This window comes from Staurois parvus, unplaced genomic scaffold (genome assembly GCF_062004578.1).
Source record: "Staurois parvus isolate SC_StPar_1 unplaced genomic scaffold, SC_StPar_1.0 ptg000078l, whole genome shotgun sequence".
In the NCBI taxonomy this organism is placed as follows: domain Eukaryota; kingdom Metazoa; phylum Chordata; class Amphibia; order Anura; family Ranidae; genus Staurois; species Staurois parvus.
In genome coordinates, this window is record NW_028317874.1 from 1,127,318 (window position 1) to 1,152,272 (window position 24,955).

Below are 24,955 nucleotides of genomic sequence, written 5' to 3' on the forward strand. Positions count from 1 at the left end.
AACTGGGGGGAAAATGTCAGTGCGTCTTATGGAGCAAATATGGAGCGGCCGGTCCGGTATTTCCACCGCGGCCGTGTCAGAATACCGGGCCGGCCGCTCAGCTCTGCAGCGGGACCTTACCTGTTCCTCTATCCAGTGGCTTGCTGTCTTCCCAGCTTCTGTAGTGTGGGCACTGGGCATGACAGCCGGGTGCCAAGTGCGCATGCGCAAGAAGCGACGCATTTTGTGAATGGTAAGGCGGTACCTGGGACACATGACAGATCCCAGAAGCCACCGGACCAATCACAAAGCGCAAGTGCTTCTCGCTCATGCGCACTGGGCACCCGGCTGTCATGCCGAGCGCCATTACAGAAGCCGGGAAGACAGCGCGCGGCTGGATCGAGGAACAGGTAAGATCAAACAAAAACTCTGCGGAAGTAAGAGCGGGTACCTGTCAAATTCAGGTACCCGCTCCCCACCTTCCCAAAGGTCAGCAGTCATCTGTACTGTCCACAGTCTCTGGTCATCCCTGTGCTGTCCGCAGTCTCTGGTCATCCCTGTGCTGTCCGCAGTCTCTGGTCATCCCTGTGCTGTCCGCAGTCTCTGGTCATCCCTGTGCTGTCCGCAGTCTCTGGTAATCCCTGTGCTGTCCGCAGTCTCTGGTCATCCCTGTGCTGTCCGCAGTCTCTGGTCATCCCTGTGCTGTCCGCAGTCTCTGGTCATCCCTGTGCTGTCCGCAGTCTCTGGTAATCCCTGTGCTGTCCGCAGTCTCTGGTCATCCCTGTGCTGTCCGCAGTCTCTGGTCATCCCTGTGCTGTCCGCAGTCTCTGGTCATCCCTGTGCTGTCCGCAGTCTCTGGTCATCTCCTGTACTGTGTCTGCAGTCCATTAGTTCAGAATTTTTTTTTCCTGTTTTCTGCCTCTAAAACCTAGGTGCGTCTTATGGTCAGGTGCGTCTTATACGGCGAAAAATACGGTAGTTATCCTAGAAAACTAGTTTGATTTCCATGCACTAGGGTCTTAGGTCTTTCTTTTTCATTAGTTCATTAAACCTCCATTAATGCTGTTCATACCATAGGCTCAATTATTATTATTATTATTATTATACAGTATTTATATAGCGCCGACAGTTTACTCAGCGATTTAGAATATAAAGGGAGACAATACAGCAACGATACAGTTTAATAAAAGAGGGTTAGGAGGGCCCTGCTCCTTGGAGCTTACAACTCAATATCTTAAGCAAGCCATAAATGATAGAATTTTTTTCTCCTTCCAACACTGGAAGGAAAGAAAACTGCTTGATTCCCCCATCAATAGTTAGGGGGCACTATTGGGGTCTGCCAGCAGGGAGCCTTTTCTGCCTGCAGAATACAATGATCACTGCTGGTTATAGCTACCAGCAGTGATCTCATGCAAAAACAATCTGACATGCTGGTTATACTGAAGTTGATTGATGGGTCAATTTCAGTACAACCAGCCTGCCCATAGATGGATCAAATCTTGGCTGGTCCCTGCTGAACTGGCCAAGATTCGATCCATCTATGGATGACTAGTTGTACTAAAGTTGATCCATCGAGAGAAAGCCACCTCAGTGTGCTTTCTCAACACTTTAAACTGAAGATAGTAGGTTATTGGATGAAATGCCTTGATTATCCATTGCAGTCGTTTGTATCCTACAGACTATTTCATTAATATATGAGTCTTTCTCCATGGAATAGAAAGCTCAGGAAGAAATTTTAATTTACGCATCACACAAAAATATGTAGGTTGCCATTGTTGACTTCTTTGTTAGCTGCCTAGCTATCCCTGCCTTCAGTACTTCTCAGTCACTGACCCAGGACAAGCATGCAGCATATGATGAAATCTGGAGAATACCCAGAATTCCTTATTTCCATACTTCTTCAGGGTCAATGACTCACAAACTATTGAGGACAAAACACCAGCATGACAGCTAGACAACCTGCATTTTCAGAAGGGGTTCAGCAATGGCAGCCAACAGTTATCTTTGCTTGTATCGGGAGCCATACCTCAGTTGGTGGAGTTGAGACGTCAAGAGTAGTTGTGAAGCACCCTGTTATGGAATGAGAGTTTGGAGGACCCCAGCTAACCTTCTCTTTGACTGGCTGTCACTTTTCTATGAAATTCCAATTCTGGAGTATGTAGCATGGTGGCATCTGGCCTTGGCTCTTCTCCCCAGTACATTACCCCCTCAGGCAGGCTCATTGATGTTGTGTGGACCCCTGTGCATTCATCCTCCACTGAGATTTTTCTCCCTTACTGGCATGCTTATGTCCTCTGCATACATACAGTATCCGTTCACTAAAGTTTGTGTTGGCATAAAAAAAGGGGAATATAGCATAAATCTTTCATTTAGTACACTTATTCCAGTTCCCTGTTTCCCATCTGGGATGCACATGGTTAACATTGGTTTTAATAATTCTCTGTCCAAAATGGAAAAAAAAGTTTTGGCTTTTGATCTTCTGTAGCCTGTCCTGCCATTATACCCACTTCTGTAACTGCACTCCGTTATCACGCAGACTAACCTTTTATTTAATTTATATACAATTTATGACCACGTTTTGTCTACCTATCGGCTTCTGCAGACAGAAATGGTGTGCTACCGTGCTCGAATCGAAGATTTCACGGGGGCCATTTTGTTCTTCCTGAACATGCAATGCAGCAGTAAATACAGAGCCTGACTGTGTTCATTCAGCCGTATTTAAAATGTTGTCAAGTCCAAAGGAGAAAAGTGAGGACTTCTTGCATACAGTCGCTGGCTGTACACAAGCTGTCTTTGTTTATCTGTGACGGTTGAATGACAGGCTCTTTCCAGTGAGTTGGTATTCTGCATGCAGGGGGACTGAGGTTGTGTTTGATGTGGGGATAGGGGCCTGACCCAAGCCTATCTGTCTGCCAAGCTGTGGTTTTTGACTCTTATCAATTTCTCCCATGGGTCAGTTTTCAAGAGAAGCTAATCAAACACCTAAGTCATCAAGCACTAAGCAATGTACCAAGCAATGTACCGTGCATGTTCTGGATGAAGGGACCCTGCCCTTTTCCAGGGGGCAACGCAGATAAACAATAGACATTGCCATGCACACCAGACGTACTGCGAGAATTAATTCAAAATTCCAGCAGACTTGTATACAAAGTGATACTGAGGCTCATGTATTATAAGCAGAGGAACATACTGTGGGTATGTTGCCCACAAGCACCAGTCAGATACTGTTTGGCAGTGGCACATTAGGAGTAATACATCTCCTTTTTTTTTTTTTTTTCTTTTACCAAGATCTGTCCAAAATGTATTCATGTAATAGCACAACAGATCTGTCCATAATGTACTCATGTAATAGCACAACAGATCTGTCCAAAATGTACTCATGTAATAGCACAACAGATCCGTCCATAATGTACTCATGTAATAGCACAACAGATCTGTCCATAATGTACTCATGTAATAGCACAACAGATCTGTCCATAATGTACTCATGTAATAGCACAACAGATCTGTCCATAATGTACTCATGTAATAGCACAACAGATCTGTCCATAATGTACTCATGTAATAGCACAACAGATCTGTCCAAAATGTACTCATGTAATAGCACAACAGATCTGTCCAAAATGTACTCATGTAATAGCACAACAGATCTGTCCAAAATGTACTCATGTAATAGCACAGCTAGGTGAAGGTCACACATTCACGTAAAGTTGAAAAAATAATAGAAAACTGCCCATGCAGTGGGCTTTCCCCGCACTACAAGTGTTAAATCTTGGTAAGTCTTTGGGGTAGTGGAATAAGGTGTGATGCTTACCTTTTTCCTTGCTCTGTCAGGCTCCAGCTTTCTCCTCTTCTCTTTGACAATCACATTTTTTGGCAGATCCTTTTTGTCTAGACATACAGTGCGGGATTATTGGTCCTGCATTGTACTTTATGACGTCAGTGTGCAACCACAAGATGCTTCAGAGGACTGGTTGCACAGCATGAAGAAAGAATGCCAGAGCAAGAAATAGGCTGTTTATTCCTTATCATTCTACCTCTAGACTTAAAGTGATTGTAAGCCCTCCCCTTGTAAAACAACCCATTCAGTTTAAAATGAAAGGCAAGCATTTGTGTATGAATATAAAAACATTATAAATACCTTCCCCTCCCCCCTTTTCATAAGTGATCACATCCTCTCTCATCACCTTCTATTTTCAGCTGTAAAGAGAGGGTGGGGGAGGAGAAACAGCAGTACACCGGTCTTACCGGTTAATGGCCGTAGGGGGGGCATGTGTCAGGACACGTCTGATTATTGGAGGAGAGCAGACTGAGTTTCCAGCACAGCTAGAGAACTGACCACAGCGTCTTCTTTTTGACAATCAAAATTTTTGGCAGATCCTTTCTGTCTAGACATAGGAGGATTATTGGTCCTGCATTGTACTTTATGACGTCAGTGTGCAACCACAAGCTGGAGCGTTTTAAAGAAGATGCTTCAGAGGACTGGTTGCACAGTATGAAGAAAGAATGTCAGAGCAAGAAATAAGGTGTTTATTCCTTATCCTTCTACCTCTAGTGATTGTAAACCCTCCCCTTGTAAAACAACCTATTCAGTTTAAAATGAAAGGCAAGCATTTGTGTATAAATATAAAAACATTATAAATACCTACCCCTCCCCCCTTTTCGTAAGTGATCACATCCTCTCTCATCACCTTCTATTTTCAGCTGTAAAGAGAGGGTAGGGGAGGAGAAACAGCAGTACACTGGTCTTACAAGTTAATGGCTGTGGGGGCCCGTACATGTCAGGGCACGTCTGATTATTGGAGGAGAGCAGAATAAGTTTCCAGCACAGCTAGTGAACTGACCACAGCGTGTTCTCCTACTTAGTGTGGTCAGTTATTAATAGGAAAGCAGGCTGGCAGGAACACCTGGGATTTCACTCAAAGGAAGCAATTCAAAGCAAACAGGATACTTTTTCATACACGTACATGGTACAGCAGGCACATATCAGGAATATGAAATGTTGGAGTAAATATTCTTTAATGTGCAGTGCAGGAAGGGTGGGGCCACGGTAAGGGTAGTTTTGTTTTTTGCCTGCAGTATTCCATTTACTTGACTTTTTATGTTGTTTTTTTTTCCTTTTTACACCTATTTCGTTAAACTCACCTTTTGAATATCTCTTCCACAGCCTGCAAAGCGGGATATTACAAGGCCCTGTCATCAGATGCGACATGTTCCAAGTGTCCTCCGCACAGCTTTGCTCTTCGTGAAGGTTCCACCTCCTGCACCTGTGATAGGGGCTATTTTCGAGCCGACAGTGACCCTGCCTCCATGCCTTGCACTCGTAAGTCCCATGCTGTTTTTCACCTTTTATTTTAGGGAAAGTGAGAGTGAAGTCATCCTGTGTGGAATCAGTTTGTTGTGTCATTTTGGTATTTGTCTTCTGTCTTCTTTCTACAGTAGAATTCATACTCCCCCTATGAAAATATAACAGATACTTGACAGCAGCTGTCACAAGCACAGGGGTATTGCTGTAGGTATCACCCGTTGTGCTCTGTGGGTTTATGTTGCACTAATCTGAGCACAGCTACATGGTTCCCACAGCCCTGCTGACCCCTTCACTTGGGCTCAGTATAAGGACAGTCATTGTCCTATCAGCTGTTTTCCAGTCTTGTGAAGCAAATGCCATGGATATATTCATTTTAGCAGAATTATTGCTATGAAGGTATTTTGCTGGGTTGGCAGTATCGGAGCTTGATTGCAGCAGCTGAATTCTCTTGCCTGTAGGTCATACCTACTAGTTCAAACTTTGTGTTTCTGGAGTCTGGGAATGTTTGGCTATGGACTACAATAACAAGAAAACCTTAGCGTCTCTTCTTGAGTCTCCAGTTGTATAAGGTCTTCATTCATAGCATGCCTTTATGGTTTTACACTATAGTAGTTGACTGTAACTGATAAGTACAAGTTAACTGACAATGTGCAAAGTGTAGGAACTCAATGCAACCAATCAGATCTTAGTTACTGTAATTGGTTCCTTTAAATATGAAATCTGCCTATTAAGTGTTATTTCACTTTGCACATTATCATTGCACTTTGCACTGCATTACGGAATACGCCTGTGTGTCTAATGGGGCATTTAGGTATTGATTAGAGTCGGTGACTACTGATGTGGAGCAGATTCATTCTGCCAAAGCTACGGACTCATTTTCTCAGGAGTACTTATGCTTAATCACTCAATACTTTTATATATAATGACGACAAAGCACAGCCATGAAATGTTCATAAATGCCCAAAATATAGATCACTGTATGACTACTATGTATCATTAAAACAGTTATTGTTTATGTAATTGACATCACTTTTTATGTTGATTGCATTGTAGTCACTTCCGTAGCCTAAGTGGCCTCATTCATACTAGGGGACATGAATGGTACTGAGGAGATTGTACTGAGCCTAAGGAGACCTAGATTAGAGGGAGCAGAAAAAATATTAATAATTTTCATTATTTTCCTAGCTTTCAGAAATGATTGAGTCTGTTAATATTATGAAAGCTGTATGCTAGCAGTGTGCCATGGTTTCTTTGTTCTTTATTGTGTGCTAGGTCAGTAAATCCATCATCAGCAGGCTCCAGCCATTGATGGAGTTCTTCCCGTCATATTTTTTTTTTTCCTTTTGAATAATAAGATTTGAAGTTCAGTCTGTTGCTTCTTCAAGAAATGATATTGTTTTTAACTGGCCATTGCACCCTATTAATCTCGGTGGCTTCCTCTAATGCGTCTTGACAGTTATCCGCGTAATGAACTCTAATGAAATGACTGGTGGAACCTGCCTGTGAATTCCGCTGCTGCCGCCGGGAGCCAGCTTGTTGAAATGTAAGGGCAGATTGAGAAACCCGGGCAACCTTCACTCCATCCCAAGGTCAAGAATGAAAGCGAGCATTTCTTGCTGGCTTCTGTGCGGTGAGCGTCTCTCAGTGGGATTCATCCGTGCAGACGATATTTCTTCACTGCTGGAAGTATCTGCAGTGCAGGAATCCGCATCCCTTCCAGCAGGGGAAGAGTTAAGGCTGTATTACCCTAAACTCTCATCTTTTTGCCATTCCTTTCGCTTTTTAACCTTCATCTGAATTTCTCTTTTCACTGTCTCAGAAGCACGTACAGAACAGCACAAAAGCAATTATCAAGGAATCTGCAATGGCTGGTATTTTCTCCAGGGGTGCCTGCATCACTGATTCAGAAAGGGCTGCAGCAAAATCCTAGGCGAGGATGGTGGTTAGCGGTGAAACAAAGCTTAGTGCTTCTGCTTGTAGTGTGGATTGGGCAGGAGAGTGTAACTGGCCGTGAAGTTTTATGTGTGCGCAAGATGATGTATTTTATGTACCAGCGTTATGACACAAAGGGGAACTTTTAAAAATGCTGAGGAATAACTTGCATACTACAGATATAGAGGTTTCCTTTTTCAAAAGCTAACAGAGGGAAATTAGTATTTCATATAGCTAAATTCAACAAATTTAATGTGTTTTACTATAAAACACATTTCTCATGAGCAGCCGATGTGCCTAAATATTAACAGCTGGCTCCTACTTCTCCTTCACGTTGTTCTCATTAGCACCACCCTCTCATTTAAGGTACCTGCCAGCTATTTGATTTGTCTGTCTTTCCTTTTCTTTTCATTAAAATGTGAAATATCTCCTTATTTGCAGTGTTTTGATGAAATGTAGATATTTGAGGCATATATATGACATATAAAATTACAATTAAAGCGATATTAAACCCAAAAGCAAACATTTATTACATTGCCTATTACCAATTATTAGATGTGATGGGTGCATTAGTTTTCTTATCTAGGCTTTCATTCTTTTATTTTCACCTGGTGATCTGGCCAGTGCGTCTGCTGTTGTTTTTCAACAGAACACGCTGTCCTGCAGATGTAGCAGTTAGATTGTTAAGACCATTTAACACTGACAGGGGTGCTTACAATAATCCACTTTGATTTATTGTTGTAAAACTTTTATCCCAATGGGAAAAAACTGTTGCTGTACCTGCCTATAAAGTGTTAGTGGGGGTTTGGCTTCAGTTTGTTAGTGTATCTTAATCTGCTAGTACATCTAATACTCCCTTTGCCCCAGACTGCCAATGCTGTTGCCTATTGACCTCTGTTGTACCTTCATCCTGTGTGTAGGCAATTGAATACAGGAGGTGTGTTACTAGCTGGATCACCAGGTGAACACAGAAGGGAAAAAGCCTAAAAGAAGAAACTAATGCAGTTATCACATCTAATGTTTGGAAAGCTGCAATATATTACATGTTTAGTGTTGGGTTTAAAGCTGGCCATACATGGATTGAAATTTGTCCGGTTCTGCAGGTAACAGTTGATCCATTGACTTGGGTACAACCAGCCTGGCTGATTTTTTTAACATTCGATTACTGCCGGCAGCTATAGCCGCTAGAAGTAATCATTGTGTCAGCTGGGAGGACTCCCCGCAACCTCCTGCCGGCAGAACACAATAGCACTCCAAGAGGCATTTCCCTATCAACACTGACTGTATTGTTGGGGGAATTGAGCGATTATCTTTCTTTCCACTCGTGGTGGAAGGAAAGAAAATTGAGTCATCTATGGACGGCTTAATATTCAGTGTTCAATTTATAGAACTAATTCCTTCAACAAAAGTAAAATAATTTTGGATGTAAGAATTACTATATACAGTAGAATAGATTTTATTTAAGCACTACACTGCAAATCTTATTTATAGCTTCATGGTTTTGCATAGTCCTAGAACAGGGGTAGGCAACCTGCGGCTCTCTAGCTGTTGTGGAACTACATTTCCCATGAGGCATTGCAACATTAGAAAACTGATAGTTACAGCTATGACTTGCAGAGGCATGATGGAACTTGTAGTCCTGCAACAGCTGGAGAGCCGCAGGTTGCCTACCCCTGTCCCTAGAACAACCATTCCTAAAATATTCCTTACTGGAAACATTTATTTGCAGTTTATGTTGGGTAGCGTATGATCAGGTAGTATGTAATCCGACCAAACCGAGAGGGATTTCTGCACGTCTTGATCCAGTTATTACTGCAGATCGTCTACAGTAGGGGCCTTTCTGTCATCACCTTGAGTGCATCTCATCACCACTTGTGCGGATGGACACAATTAATTAGCTTGGCAGTAGACTGCTGGCACATCTGTCTGAGGTTCCCAGAGTTCTCAAGGCATAAGCAACACTTCGTAATTTAAGCCGAAAGAACCAGCTGCTTCTTTGTGAGCTATTCTGACCCATAGAGTTTATGGTGTCATTGGTTTAATAGGAATCCCCTTTGTAAAAGTTTAGCCTTCCACAATTGTATTAGGAATTGCACTTCAGTATTGTAGAGAACCCTGAGAGCCTCTAGGGAATGGTGGATTAATTGTAGGTTGTAATGCCTTGAACTGCATACCAGTCCTCCATAAATTCTTTGTATAGGATGTCTGCAATCTTCAAAAACACTTGCTGCTCTTCTATTCTTGAGGAACTCTCGATTGAGGATTGTCCTCATTATTTATGCTTCTTAGGTGTGAGGTTTGAGAAAATTTTTGGACATTTTTTTAGTAGGGCAAAGAATGGTGTTTTAAGTGCAGTATTCCATTGCAGCAACCAATGATAAATCATCTTTTGTATAAAAATTACCTAAACTGAATCCGGGTTGCTATGGCTTTCTTTATTTTGAATGTCGTCATTGTGCTTTGCACTGCCTAATGTAATAAGGCAATTTGTAGAACTACCAAAGGGTGTTGTACTCTCTGATGGACTCATTTGGCTAGCAATAGCAAGGCACTGTATAGATCAGGATTTCCCATCTAGGGTTCCATGGAACTCCAGTGTTCCTCCAGAGGTTGCTAGGGGTTCCTTGAGTAATTTCTGCCTCTCAGGTAGGTTTCCACTGATGTAATTTATTTATGTAGCTATCTATAAGGGAGTAATTCTTCCCAATGACCCCAAATGTAAGGAGCATTCTTCCCACTGACCATCACACTAATGTATCATGAGCTGTAGATAGTCATTTTTAGCATGGGTCTCCTGAGACCTGAAAGTTATTTCAAGGTTTCTCTGTGTTGGAAAGGTTGAGAAAGGCTTGTATAAATGCTGAGGTTTGTTCCTACTTGACCTGCATGATCCTTTACCATTTTAGATTTCAAAACGATAGATTTCAGCTCATACATGTACCTGTGTTTGCTCTTGCAGTTCTGTTTTATCATCGTGGGGTGTCAAATATAGGAAATTTACCAGCATGCTGGAAGATGTTTTCTCATCGACTAATCAAATTTACTCATTCAGATACTCCAGTTTCCATTCTTTGTTCTTTATTGTATGCAAAGATTACGTTAAAATGTCACCACATTTGTTGCATTGGTCCACAATGCTTTTATGAGTTAGCCGTTTTGGCTGTTGTATTAGTTTTTTTTAATGAGATAAAGGTATGGTAATTTATAATAATTCAGAAAACCATACCAGAGAGGTCTCCTTGTAGATCCATGGCAGATATCATAAGTAGTTGATTAGATACATTTTAAAATAGTTTCTTCAAAGGGCACAAGCATTAAACTTTTATAGGGCTTGGCCACCTAGCTTCTAGACTTGTCCAGCAATGTAGTAAAACACACAGTAAATAAACGTATGGCAGGAGCATAAAAACAACTATTTTAAAGACAACGAAGCTTGACCTCCTAGTTGTTTTAGACAACTAAAGCTGCAGGTTGCACGTGTGTGTCTAATGTGCGGAAGAGCCAGCCTGGGCGCATCGTCTTCCATTTAGGGTCATTCCTCACTTCCTATACTTGGGACATGCCAGCTGAAGTTATTATCTGAAGAGGGAGAGTGGGGATCTTGTTTTTACAACTGTCACACACTGCTACTTTATTTATCAATCGGCAGCTACTTTCCTGCCTTTCTTGGCATACTTGGAAACGAAGACAGAAACCCGTCTCGGCTCTGCTTAATGCAGGCTGCACTGAGTGATGAATCCTTCTCAGTCACCCATGTCCAAATGTTAATTTACCAGCTTGTAAATCTTACTGGATAATTTAAAGGGTTTTATCCACACCCCAGGTTGCCCAAGCCTCCGCGAAAGCACGCTATTATTGACTATATGGAGGCAAGGAAGACACGCAAGCTTTTTTAATAAGACATCGAACAGTGATGTTATGAAAAGTGTCCACGCGTTGATCAGCCGATGATAGATCAGTTTAGGCAGGCAGATCAATAAAGGTGTTTGCTGATTGGTTGCTGTGGGTTACTGTATCCCTTACTTTGCTTACTACATTATTAAATAAGCCTGATATGTTTAGGTACGTTATCTGTCTAACATATCATATTCTAAATAACTGACCTCTGAGGAAAAAAATATTAATTCTTACAATGGGTCCCCCTCCCCACTGCAAGGGTTAAGTGCTCGTTTTGCCTAGAGGATGATGAATATGGTGATATACTTACCTTCTCTCCCACTCTCTTCAGTCTTCCTCATCCTCATGTGACCGGTCCTGTGGTCCTCTGCTCACAGCTCTCTGAAGTCACCCTGTACAATGCAGGACAAGCAGTCCTATATTGTTCAGGAGGATGCCATGGGTGTCCAGAATGTTGCACCATGAAGGAGAACGCTGGTTCCTGAAGGTGAGAGCAATAAGTATATCACTCTGTTAATCATCCCGAAGGCAAAACCAGCAGCTACACTGAGCTTCAATTCTTTTTTTCCTTGTAGTTCAGCTTTAGGCATACTTTTTCTTTTGTATAGGTTTTGTCTTGAATTTCATTGATCATCAGTGGATTAAGCTTATTACACATTACAGAATTCAGAAAATCAAAACGTTATATCCATTTCATATATGCTATGGCACAAAACAACATGCAAAAGCACAGTGGTTAGCACGTCTGCCTAGCAGCACTAGGGTCATCGGTTTGAATCCCAACCATGGCACTGCCTGCCTGGAGTTTGCATGTTTCCCCTGTGCCTGTGTGGGTTTCCTTCGGGTACTTCAGCTTCCTCCCACACTCCAAAGACATGCTGGTAGTTTAATGGGCTCATGTCTATGTTGGTCCTAGTATATGTGTGTATGAATGTGAGTTAGGAACCTTAGATTGTAGGCAGGAGCTGATGTGAATGTACAATATATACAGTATTTTCTGGCGTATAAGACTACTTTTTATACTTAAAAATATACCCCAAAAACTTGGGGTCGTCTTATACGCGGGGTATAAAATGTGAACCTTGAGTTTGTTTGGGTCAAGCTGGATGCGTGTATGTACGGTAGCTGTGGCTACATACAGTATACACTGGGCCAATCACGGCGAGTGATGTATTCTACTAATGAATACAAAGCCTACTCGGATTGGCTGAGTCAGAGAGGTAGGCTGATGATGTCACAACCTCAGCCAATCCGAGCAGGCTTTGTATTCATTAGTAGAATACATCGCTCGCCGTGATTGGCCCAGTGTATACTGTATGTAGCCTCAGCTACCGTACATACACGCATCCAGCGGTCTGACTACCGTAGGGACGTACCGGTACGTTTTGAAACAGCTTGGCTCAGTATACTGTGTATATACCACAGTGGTATATACTCAGTATACTGTATATACCACACATCCAGCGGGCTGACCGATTAATCTGTCATAGGGACAGTTGTTTTGAGCCAGCTTGGCTCAGCGCGGTATACTGTATGTACATTACTGCACATCCAGCGGGCTGTATATATACTGTATACTGTATGTAGACGAAGCTACCGTATTACCGCACATCCAGCGGTAACCATTTGATCCATATGATGACTGTCTTACAAATGTATCACAAGATGTCATTCATGAACTTATGATGTCAGAGGATGAACATGAGGATTTTGAAGGATTTTAAGTACCGGTAAGTCATAACCATTTCAATTAAAAAATCTGATGTTTTTAAATGGTGTTGCCTCGGAAGGGGGGGGGGGTAGTCTTATACGGCGAGTATAGCCCAAATCCTATGTTTTAACTGGAAAATTAGGGGGTCGTCTTATATACCCAGTCGCCTTATACGCCCGAAAATACGGTAGATAAAGTGCTGTGTACTGTAAATTGATAGCACTATATAAACACCTGTAATAAATACATTTAAAAAATCCAAAGTTGTGAGCACTCTGCCCTGACAACATACAATTATCAGTTTCCATTAAAAAAAAAATGATTGGCAATTAAAAATTAATTTTAGAACTTGGCCTTTCATTATTTTACACCTTAACCACAACAAATTAATGAAGCTTTAGATCCTGAAATGCTTGCTTTGGTTTTTTGTTCTCATTATGAAAGAGAAATTAATAATTTTGCCCAGGGAGTGTCCTTGTCACCAAACCAGCACTTGTCAACACCTCTCCAATCAAAAAAAATTGCATAAAAACAATAGTAATAATAATAGGAAAACCCCTAGCTAGGCTTCTCCCTGTCTGTGTCTCCTCTTGCAACTAATCTGAGCCTTCAACACACACACACACCCTCTCTAGTCTAAACTCGCCCAGCCAGGAAAACCGAAAACTGTAATTTAATGGGCTGCGTCAGAGTCTTCTTGAGAAAATTGCCCAGCTTAATGAAAACAAAATGTGAGCTTAGTATTGATGGTAAACAAAACAAAGATGCACGTACAATGGGATCTGTGGATGGATGTAGGGTTGGAACAGGCAAAACCCCAAAGATGCTTCTATTCTCATTGAAAGAACGCAAGCATTCAAGGTCACTCGGTGAGAAATGGCAAGGTCAGCTGAGGTCTTGATGTGATTAGTATGTGAATAGGAATCTGAGCAGGCTGAGAATCGGAGATCCTAAAATCTGTTTTAATTTACCAGAAGCATTGGTTTGGATGGTCTCTGCCAATAAATAGGTGACCTTAGATTCATTTTTTACTGAGGCACAAAAAAGTGGGGGTTATTACTATTAAGAGGAGCAAGTCCGCCTAGAGCAATGAGTATTGTTGGATAAAACACTCTAGAGTGTATTCATTGAAAATTACTTCCTGTTCCACGTATCAGAACTTAGATTTAAAAAAACACATAAAGATGATTCTGGGATACTTTTACTTAAAATGTTCATTGTGTGAATTCCAAACACCTTATTAATAAAATAAAAATGAATTTCATAAATGATATAAATGTGTTCAGTTGAAATTTAATCTGGAGTACTCTGATTTCTGTTTAGTGAGGCTTGAGTTTGGCTTTGCTTGTAGAACATTCAGATGTGAAACAGATATCTGCCCTGCACAGTTGGGCTTAAACCAACCTGTCAAGCTTGGCACCTTTATTTCCTATCATCCTTGCTGATAACGTCAAGATTTTTATCGGCGTATGCCTGCCCTCTCCTTCATGTTGTGTTCAACTGTCACCCGCTACTCTCCGTATACCATCTCCATTCATGTTGGAGGAGAGGGTGGGGGCCTTCCTCTGACCCATCTCCCTCTTCAGACCTGCCAGCATCTGCGTGCCTAGTTTTCCGCTTGGCTGCTCATGTGTTCAGAAGCTGCCTGGGCCTCGTCCCACATACCAATTACTGACTTTTTGCTTTCTGAAGATCTTGATTCAATGTGGCATATTTTCCCACGTGAAAGTGGACATAGCCGTTTGGAAAGGTGCCCTCACAGGCTACGTGTTGTCGAGAATGGAAACCAGTGCAGTGGTGAAGGAAGCCACGTGTTTAAAGGCCAAGTTCACCCAAAAGTGTTTTTTCAGTTTTTGGTGGACACTAGTGGATTGAATTACTCACTGGCACCTTTTTTTTTTCTCCCAAGGACCTCAGCATCAAGTAACTAGACTTACTTTCAATAGTCTTGACTAGAAATAGAATCAGGTGGGTGACTGAATCTGACTGCATAAACTGAAATATTTGTGTTCAGTGGACCTAGGATAGCAATAGACCTTGGTGACCATGAGACATGCACACAGATTTTAATTAGATGCGGATAACATTGTAAACATGCATGCTTGACTTGCCAAGCTTGCATGTTCATACTTACAGAACAGAAAACCTTGACCATATATCTTCAGTGCTGAAAATATTTTTTGTGCCGTGTACACTAATAGTATTAATAGACCTAGGGATCACTTCAAAGTCTACCTATAATCTATGGATTATTCTATGTCTAGCTTGGGAAGTATCCGGACAGTACTTTGGAAGCTATGAAGGCAGTGACAAAAATGTGAATTGTTTTGAAGCGAATATTACTGTAGTTGGAGCTTACGGTTTGTTTTTTGTTTTAACTATCTTCTGTAGAAAAAAAAGATATAGAAGTATCTTTTTTTATTGCTTTTTTTTTTTTACATTATATATTCATTTTTGTTAACAGGTCCACCATCAGCTCCTCAGAACCTGATTTCCAATGTCAATGAAACCTCTGTGAATTTGGAGTGGACTGCTCCGCAGAACAATGGCGGAAGGACAGATGTTTCTTACAATGTGGTCTGTAAAAGATGTGGTGCTGATCTAACTCGCTGTCGGCCATGTGGCTCTGGAGTTCATTATACACCCCAGCAGAATGGCTTGAAGACAACCAAAGTATCCATCACCGACCTGCAAGCTCATACCAACTACACCTTCGAGATCTGGGCAGTGAATGGCGTGTCCAAACAAAACCCAAGTCCAGATCAATCTGTGTCAGTGACTGTGACAACCAACCAAGCTGGTAAGTGCTCTTTGTGTTAGGCAGATATAAGTGATTGTTTGTTTTGTTTTTATATGCATACAGAATATAGTGATATGGATGTGTACAGCTTTATTCTAATACTGGAGATTTTATCTTGATAGAAAGACTTAAGAGTTTGGAACCCACCATTGCCTAACTAGTGCTCGTTATTAATCATGTCCTCACTCCATCAATAATGAGTCAGTCTTATTCATCGCACAGGCGGTACATAACTGATAGTGGTGTACCCGCAGATAACTGCCATTTGAACAAGCCGAAATATTTAGCAGCCCACTGCTTGGACCGTGTGAAAATCTCCTGATGCTTATTATTTTAATAGGCAAGAAGAAAATCCTTATTTAAATATGCAAATGTCGCTGCTCATCATTTTGTTTATTATCCACGGGTAGTGTCTTCACCCTCCAGGACAGTCCGTACTTGCAATGTTCAGATTGTGACAGACTTTCAAAGTCTGAATGGTGCCACACTCTGACAGGCACTCCATGGGGAGAGATGGCACAGGGAGAATCTGAAGATCCTTCAACCCAGCCTTAGATACACATTCACATAGCAGTATGAGAACTCGGCTAGAAAACAACCATGACACACATTTGAAAAGCTTGAGACTTGTTCTTTTTACCTCTCTTCAAGCACATCACTAGGCAGTATGAAACCAAGGAGCAAAGCCTCTGTGGACTTCAAATCAGAATATAATTTTTCCTGCTATCTGATACGTAAAAAATACTTATTGAAAAGATTTCATTTGCAAATCCCAAATGCGCAGCTCATAATATTTATATATTCTCACCTTAAAATAGCTGAAGGGAAAGATCTTTTAAGAACAGAGGGGGTACTTATTAGGCAGATTTTGTCTGATAGTCTATCTCTTGCAAATCCAGTTGACTTTCAATTTGTAAAAATATGCAATAGTTTTGTGTACATTTGAAACCTCTGTGCCTGAAGTCCTGGATAGCCAACTGTACCTCCAGCAGTACTTCGCCTAAAGCCGAAACACACCTAAGAAGTGGTCGGGGTCATGCTTTATTTAGTTTAGGGGATCATTTGATAGTTTTGATCAGTCATTAGCTTCACCAACAACTTTCCTCATTATGCTTTAATGATATGAGACTTGATCTTCAACTGGCTACAATAAAACACAGCCTTGCAAGGTCTGTGTATTGGAAGGAAAAAACGTACAGCGTGGTTAGGATGCATTACTAGCTTGTTCCCATATATTTACCTGAAACCTTAAAGTGTTTATAAAGGCTGAAGGTTTTGTACCTTAATGCATTCTGTGCATTAAGGTGAAAAACCTTTTGTGCCAGAGGACCCCCCCCCCCAGCCATGCCTTTTACTTACCTGAGCCTGTTCTCGATCCATCGATGTGCATGAGAGCAGTGGCCCTGTGCTCTCTCCCTTCTCAATGGGCAGATTGATAGCAGTGGGAGCCATTGGCTCCCACTGCTGTCAATCATATTCTGTGACGAGGGAGCAGGGGACGAGTTTGAGCTGTGCTGCCTGTGTCCATAGATGCAGACACTGCAGATAAGTTGCGAGCACCCCCATAGAAAGTGGCTTTATAGGGGGGTACTTGCTGATGAGGAGGAGCTGGGGGACCACAGAAGAGGAGGATTGGGGCTACTCTGTGCAATTCCATTGCACAGAGCAGATAAGTGGAACATGTTTGTTATTTAAATTTTTGAAAAAATCTAAAATTTTGTAGCCGTTTAATGCCTGATTTATTAAAACTAAAAATAAACATATTACCCATTAAAACCAATCCTATTCCATCTGAGAGGGTTCCAGAACAGATTAGAAAATGAAAGTTGGTGTATTCTTATTTGCAATATTCCTTAATATTGAAGACTGGTTATAAAATTAATGTCAGTAACGTTATGGCCGTATTATTAACTCCAGTGCAAAATTCTTGAAAATTGCTGAACATTTTTCCAATGCATGCAATAAGTTCTGTGTGATACTTTTACATTCTGGCACTATGGCTGCAACAAATCCATTAAGGTGTTACTAAACCCAGGACCCTGCATTCAGTATATCTGGTCTCCCACAGGACACACAACATGGAAGTGCAATTATTTTAGTAAATATAAACTGCTAAATACCTTTTCTCATCAGCAGTTAGAGCAGTCTTGTGACTTCAGCAGAGCACTAGTTAAAGCTTGTAGGAAGAGTTTTCATTCTGCTCTAGGAGGATGCAAAACCCCTTACCTCTATCTGGACAGTGCTGATTGGCTCTGTACTGATCACATGCACTCTCCCAGGGAGAAAAAAACCCTCTCTAGCAATACACACTAAACTGAGCATGTGCAGAATGGCTGTGGTTCAGTCTGTCTTATCAGGAGATGAGACCTGGACATTTGAACAAGAGGAGGAGCAGGGAAGTCAGCATCAAAGGGCCTTTTTACAAAATCCAGAGGATTAACCCCTTAGGTTCTACAGTGAGTATAACAAGCATGCTTTACTGCATATACAGACTGATTTTACTGTTGTGGATTTAGTAACACTTTAAGACCTCTTTAATGTTAGAGTAAATTGTGTCACATATGTAAATATTGTGTCGCAGATTAAATTCTGTCTAAGGCATTAGGTTTCTATCACAAGTCTAGAATCTTTAATATTATTACTAATACAAAGTGATAAAATCTATTTCCCAAAAAGTTGAGAGGTGTGTTTGGACTGGGCCGGGGTGAGATAGCAGATCATATTCAGAATTTATCGCCGGTGTGATAGAAGAAAGAACGCCGTATAAGAGCTAGGAAGAAAGGCTCTCTGTTGGTCCTCTTGTTCCCTTCACGTTCTGGGGGGGGGGGGGGGGGGAGGCCTCTCTGCTCTACCAAACGCTTTTAGGGTTTTTTTTTCCTAGGACTCAACAGTACTAGCTGTGCCAACAGACATAAACAAAACACGTTTGGGATCAGTTACCCAAACGAGTCACCTCTTGTTCCTTCTCTCCATCACATCACAGCTTGCTGGACACAGGATACACCAATTAGCACAGAAAGTGTGTAAATAAATTGAACAAGCCTTTACCCTAAGAGAGGCGACAGATAGTTTTAAACAGCTGTTGGTTGTTCAAAGTCAGCCCAGATTTTGGCAGTGTGCGGTTTGATGCCCAGTGAAAATAGAAAACCCAATAACATAAACAATCACTACCCTAATTAATTGCACCCTCTGATGGTGATATATACACCTTTTTTTTTTTTTCTGGTATGATGAAATCCGATTGCGGTTTCCCATATGCCTGCCAAATGCCTTGTAGGCATGTAATTATTCCTTCTAAATTTAAAGCTGAACTGCGGACAGATGTATAGGAGCTCTTGTTTTTAATACGTCATTAAGTGTATTTCTTAAATGAAGGCAATAGAAGTATCTGAAATGATCTTCCTATCAGTCCTTTTTGTAGTCACTGTACAGCAGATCTCAAAATAAGGGAGGATGAAGCAGCACAAGGAACAGATTAATTGCACAGCAGTGTATATAGCATGCTGATAGGAGGAGAGAGCAGAGATGAGCTCTTTAGTCTTTTCCTTTCACTGCCCACTTACGGGCTGGGGGAGAGACAAGACTTGTAAGACCCCTTTGACTTGGGGTGGACTTCGTTATGATCAGCAAGGGATCTGTCCTCTGATCCCCTGCTGATCGGAGCAGAGCGGGTGGATGACAGGTCTGTGTCCGCTTTGTTTCTGCAGAGCTGATACAGAAACATAATTATATAAAATAAATGTGATAATGTAATCAAAATCCATTATATCGTGCCAAATTCAACTTATATATAAAGAAGCTGCCACTATATATAAACCCCAAAAAGTTTAAAAATTAAAACACCAAATTAATAAAGAGTTTAAAGTGGCGCTGAATGAATAATCAGTGATGAATAGAATGATGAAAAAATATAATAATTAAAAAATATATTGTGAATACCCATAAAAACTCAATAGTGATAACGCAAATTTATAAATAGTCCGTGATTACTGTAAGAAGCAAGAACAAACATAAAAAGTGATGGACAGTCCATGAAAAAAGTGTAGTAAAGTAATCCAAAATCCATGAAATTAAACACAGATACAGCTTGTTTTGCCCTATGGACTGGCGGGTATAAATGAACTCCACTATCTGTTTCCACCCCACTGCCCTCCAATCCAATCTGCCTAAACAGATCCACTTTAATTTTTTTTTTTTTTTTAAGTGGACTGGATCAGATTGGAGGTAGGCAGGTATAAATAGACACAAGTCCGTTTACACGCATCAGTCCATAGGGGTGAACAGGGGCACCTGAAGCATGGACAGGCGGACCTGATCAGACCCTTGGTGTGAAATGGGCCTTAGTATTACTAATCTGCAGCAAACAAAAATGAGCTCTCCTTCCCTGCCAGACAGGGCTGTGCTATGTGATAGAGCTGTGTAAGGGCCAGTTCACGCTACAAAAATGCACTCCGGATACGCTTTTGCTTACAGGTCACACCACACGCAGTTCCGGTGCAGTTTTTATGCAGTTTGCCATGTTCCGGTACGGTTCTGTGCAGAAAAAAATGCAGCATGTTCTACTTTTTTTTCGGAATCAAAAACTGACTGGAACTGACTGCACTGGTGGGAACTAGAGCCATTGGAATACACGGAAAACACTGTGCATGCATTTTTGATGCAGAAAAAAAGCGCACTTGACTGCATCTAGTGTAAACTAGCCCTTATGGCAGTGGTTCTCAACCTTTCTAATGCCGCGACCCCTTAATACAGTTCCTCATGTTGTGGTGACCCCCAACCATAAAATTATTTTCGTTGCTACTTTATAACTGTAATTTTGCAGTGGGAGGAGTAGTGCCACATCATTGGTGTCAGTGGAAGGAGTAGTGCCCCATCACTGATGTCAGTGGGATGAATAGTGTCCCATCGTTGGTGTCAGTGGGAGGAATAGTGCCCCATCGTTGGTGCCAGTGGGAGGAATAGTGCCCCATCGTTGGTGCCAGTGGGAGGAATAGTGCCCCATCGTTGGTGCCAGTGGGAGGAATAGTGCCCCATCGTTGGTGCCAGTAGGAGGAATAGTGCCCCATCGTTGGTGCCAGTGGGATGAATAGTGTCCCATCGTTGGTGTCAGTGGGAGGAATAGTGCCCCATCGTTGGTGCCAGTGGGAGGAATAGTGCCCCATCGTTGGTGCCAGTGGGAGGAATAGTGCCCCATCGTTGGTGCCAGTGGGAGGAATAGTGCCCCATCGTTGGTGCCAGTGGGAGGAATAGTGCCCCATCGTTGGTGCCAGTGGGAGGAATAGTGCCCCATCGTTGGTGTCAGTGGGAGGAATAGTGCCCCATCGTTGGTGTCATTGGGAGGAATAGTGCCCCATCGTTGGTGTCAGTGGGGGGAATAGTGCCCCATCGTTGGTGTCAGTGGGAGGAATAGTGCCCCATCATTGGTGTCAGTGGGAGGAATAGTGCCCCATCATTGGTGTCAGTGGGAGGAATAGTGCCCCATCATTGGTGTCAGTGGGGGGAATAGTGCCCCATCATTGGTGTCAGTGGGGGGAATAGAGCCCCATCATTGGTGTCAGTGGGGGGAATAGTGCCCCATCATTGGTGTCAGTGGGGGGAATAGTGCCCCATCATTGGTGTCAGTGGGGGGAATAGTGCCCCATCATTGGTGTCAGTGGGGGGAATAGTGCCCCATCATTGGTGTCAGTGGGGGGAATAGAGCCCCATCATTGGTGTCAGTGGGGGGAATAGAGCCCCATCATTGGTGTCAGTGGGGGGAATAGAGCCCCATCATTGGTGTCAGTGGGGGGAATAGAGCCCCATCATTGGTGTCAGTGGGGGGAATAGTGCCCCATCATTGGTGTCAGTGGGGGGAATAGTGCCCCATCATTGGTGTCAGTGGGAGGAATAGTGCCCCATCATTGGTGTCAGTGGGGGGCATAGTGCCCCATCATTGGTGTCAGTGGGAGGCATAGTGCCCCATCATTGGTGTCAGTGGGAGGAATAGTGCCCCATCATTGATGTCAGTGTGGTGGAGGGGGAAATAGTGCCCCATCATTGGGGTCAGGGGGGGGGAATAGTGCCCCATCGTTGGTGTCAGTGGGGGGAGGAATAGTGCCCCATCGTTGGTGTCAGTGGGGGGAGGAACAGTGCCCCATCGTTGGTGTCAGTGGGGGGAGGACCAGTGCCCCATCGTTGGTGTCAATGGGGGGAGGAATAGTGCCCCATCGTTGGTGTCAGTGGTGGGAGAAATAGTGCCCCATCGTTGGTATTAGTGACACCAATGATGGGGCACTATTCCTCCCACTGACACCAATGATACTTACCTTGCTGACCCCTGCTCCAGCCTGGGCTCGCTCTCTCACTTACCTGTCAGCTGTGTTCCTTCTCTGGCCGCTCTCCTCTTCACTTACTCCGGCAGCTCCCTCGATCTTCTTAGATCTACGCGCGCTGCCGCTCGGCTCCTCCTCTCTGAGCTCCACCTCCTCGCCGGTGATTGGCCGCCTGTGTGCCTCTCCTGAGCTACAGTTCCGGTGGCCAATCAGCGGCGAGGAGGCGCAGCTGTTGTGATCCCGGAGGTGTGGCCAGGTGACAGGGCAGCGTATCATCCCGCCCACACATCGACTGAGTCAGAGGAGCGGTGTCTCGGTTCCTAAGACCATCGGAAATATGTGTTTTCCGATGGTCTTAGGCGACCCCAGTGAAATGGTCGTTCGACCCCCAGGTTGAGAACCGCTGCCTTATGGCCAGTTCACACTATAGAAATGCAGTTCAGATGTGTTTCATTATTGCATGTATGTTTTTGACGTGTTTAGTGCATTTTTGATGTGTTTTTGATGCGTTCCAGTGCATTTTTTATGCATTCCAGATTTCCCCCTCTCTTTTTCTTCAATTTAAATAGTGACATGTGTGTTCTAATGTGTTTTTGATGCGTCTTTACCATGTTCCAGTACAGTTCAGTGCAACAAAAATGCAGCATGTTGTACTTTTTTTTTCTGCAACCAGATTGCACTGGAACTGCAAGCACTGATGTGAACTATGACATTGCCAACCATACAACCTACTTTCTGTGTGTTTTGGATGCAGAAAAAAAGCAACTGAAATGCATGCAGTGTGAACTATCACTGAATGAACAGGAATACAATTTTTTTTCCAGGCTAGTAAAATGGCTCCCTTTATTATGTATTTGATCAGAATATTTAGCTATTTGCTTGGAGATCAGAAATATTTTTTACAAGGATTTCATATTCTGTTTTTCGTATAATCGTTTTAAGGATTTGGCACACCTAGCAACTCTTTAAACACACAAATACAATGATGTCAGGTTCTTGGATGGTAGAAATTTTCCAGCAATCTGAGTGTTCCTTTGGCTAGTGCAAAGGATTTTTGTTGCTAAGATACATTTTTAAAAACTGTTCTCTCTGGTTATAAAAGCCATGTTCATATCCTTTCCATGTGTGTAGATGTCCCTGTGTGTTTTATTGTACCTGGTGCCATAGTGCCGCTGCTATCACCATGCTGTGGAGTTTCAGGAGGGCTGACATGATTTCCATAGGACATATGACAATGTCACTGCTTGATACTGTACACAGGATGAAGTGCTGTTTCTTTTTCTTCTCTTTTTTCTGTTGCTTCATTTACATATCAATTTCACTTCTTCCTTAGGCAGCTTTTATCTTGCTAATGTTGATGGCTGAGCCCTGCCAGCATGATAAAAGCCTCATCCTTGAGTCTGGGTGGAGTTGTTTGCCCCAGAGGCTGAACTGACAATCCAGCCAGCTCGCTGTTTACTAACACCCCAGTGTTGTGGGTTAGATGCTGGAAATGGAATCATTGGCTGGTGTGGTTGCTGCATTCCCAGAAACAGTGTGCGCCTCTAATGACTGATATAGGCTGCGGGAAGGAAGATGTCAGTAGAAGACCAGCACTGATCTCTACAGCATTGCATTTAATAAAACAAAACTGGTGGCAACCAATCAGAACCTCCTACTGCTCTAAAGAGATGCAAGCACATTTCTGATTGGTCGCTATAGGAACTGCAGTTCATTTTTCTTTGCATCCCTTTAGTCTGAGAATATCCTATATAGCAAAGGTGTCAAACTGGTGGCCCTCCTGCTGTTGCCAAACTACAAGTCCCATGAGGCATTGCAAGATTGACAGTTGCAAGCAGTGGCGTCCCGAGGCAGGTGCGGGGGGTGCGGTCCGCACCGGGTGACACCGACCGCATGGGGTGACACGGGACCCGCTCCACAAAATGGTTAGTTGTAAAGCAAGCCGACGATCCCTGCAGGATGGATCCGATCCATCCTGCGGGGATCGCCGGCTTTCTTTACAACTTACCTTTTCTTGGAGCGGGTCCAGTGTCACCCCGTATAGGTTGCATGCCGACGATCCTGCGGGGATCGTCGGCATGCAGCCTATATGGGGTGACACCGGACCCGTTCCAAGAAAAGGTAAGTTGTAAAGAAAGCCAACGATCCCCGCCGGATGGATCGGATCTGCGGATTGAGCATAATGGATCGGAGTCCGATCCATTATGCTCAATCCGCAGATCCGATCCATTCTACGGGGATCATCAGAGGGGGTGTCACCAAGTGTTATCGCACCGGTTGACACCAACCCTAGGGACGCCTCTGGTTACAAGTATGAAAGGTAGAGCCATGATGGGACTTGTAGTTTCGCAACAACTGGAGGGCCACCAGTTTGACATTCCTGCTATATAGAGTCATACTGGGGGCCCAATAATAGTGGTGCATTTTAACCTACTAATACTCATCTCTCTTCCCCTTAAAAAAAAATTTGTTTTTTTTAAAAATACCACTTTTTTTCAGTTTTAGTGTGTTGGGTAGATATAGAAATCAGTGCATCAAAATGCATTTTTAGACACTGGCAACATTCATTAACATTGGCTGTTAACCCTACCCACTCCAAATTTTGAATTAAAAATGCAGGTCAAAAACTCACGTTGGCACACAAATGAAAGGCATGTTGCTGCATGACCAGGTACCTGTATAACGCAACAACAAACATGCACCTTGTACACACAAATGGATCTAAATCATCCCTAATGCATGTGTCGAATTCTAAACGATTTTGTCATCCGAAAATCGCTCAGTAATCCGATGGTGCCATCAATGATTTTGAAAACCAAGTCGTAAAGTTCACCTCATATAACAGGTGAAACTTCTGTTCCTTCCAGGTCACAGCTGATGCGCATATCCTTTTCGGAAAAACAATCGTACAATGTGACCATCATTGAGTCGAAAATCGGTTGTTTTTCACGAATTGTCACCATTCCCGATCACCGAAAAGGGGAGGAACTGCAAAAATAGACCGATGCCATTGACCC

General features: G+C 42.8%; 1 protein-coding gene across 1 annotated transcript in view; it reads left to right on the plus strand.

Annotated features, from left to right (window-relative positions):
- EPHA4 (EPH receptor A4) overlaps positions 1 to 24,955 on the plus strand; it is a 104,826-nt gene that overhangs the window by 35,080 nt on the left and 44,791 nt on the right. Inside the window, exons 4-5 of the mRNA XM_089669501.1 lie at positions 5,147 to 5,302; positions 15,292 to 15,627. Coding sequence (XP_089525627.1) covers positions 5,147 to 5,302; positions 15,292 to 15,627 — 492 coding nt within the window. The remainder of the gene's footprint in view (positions 1 to 5,146; positions 5,303 to 15,291; positions 15,628 to 24,955) is intronic.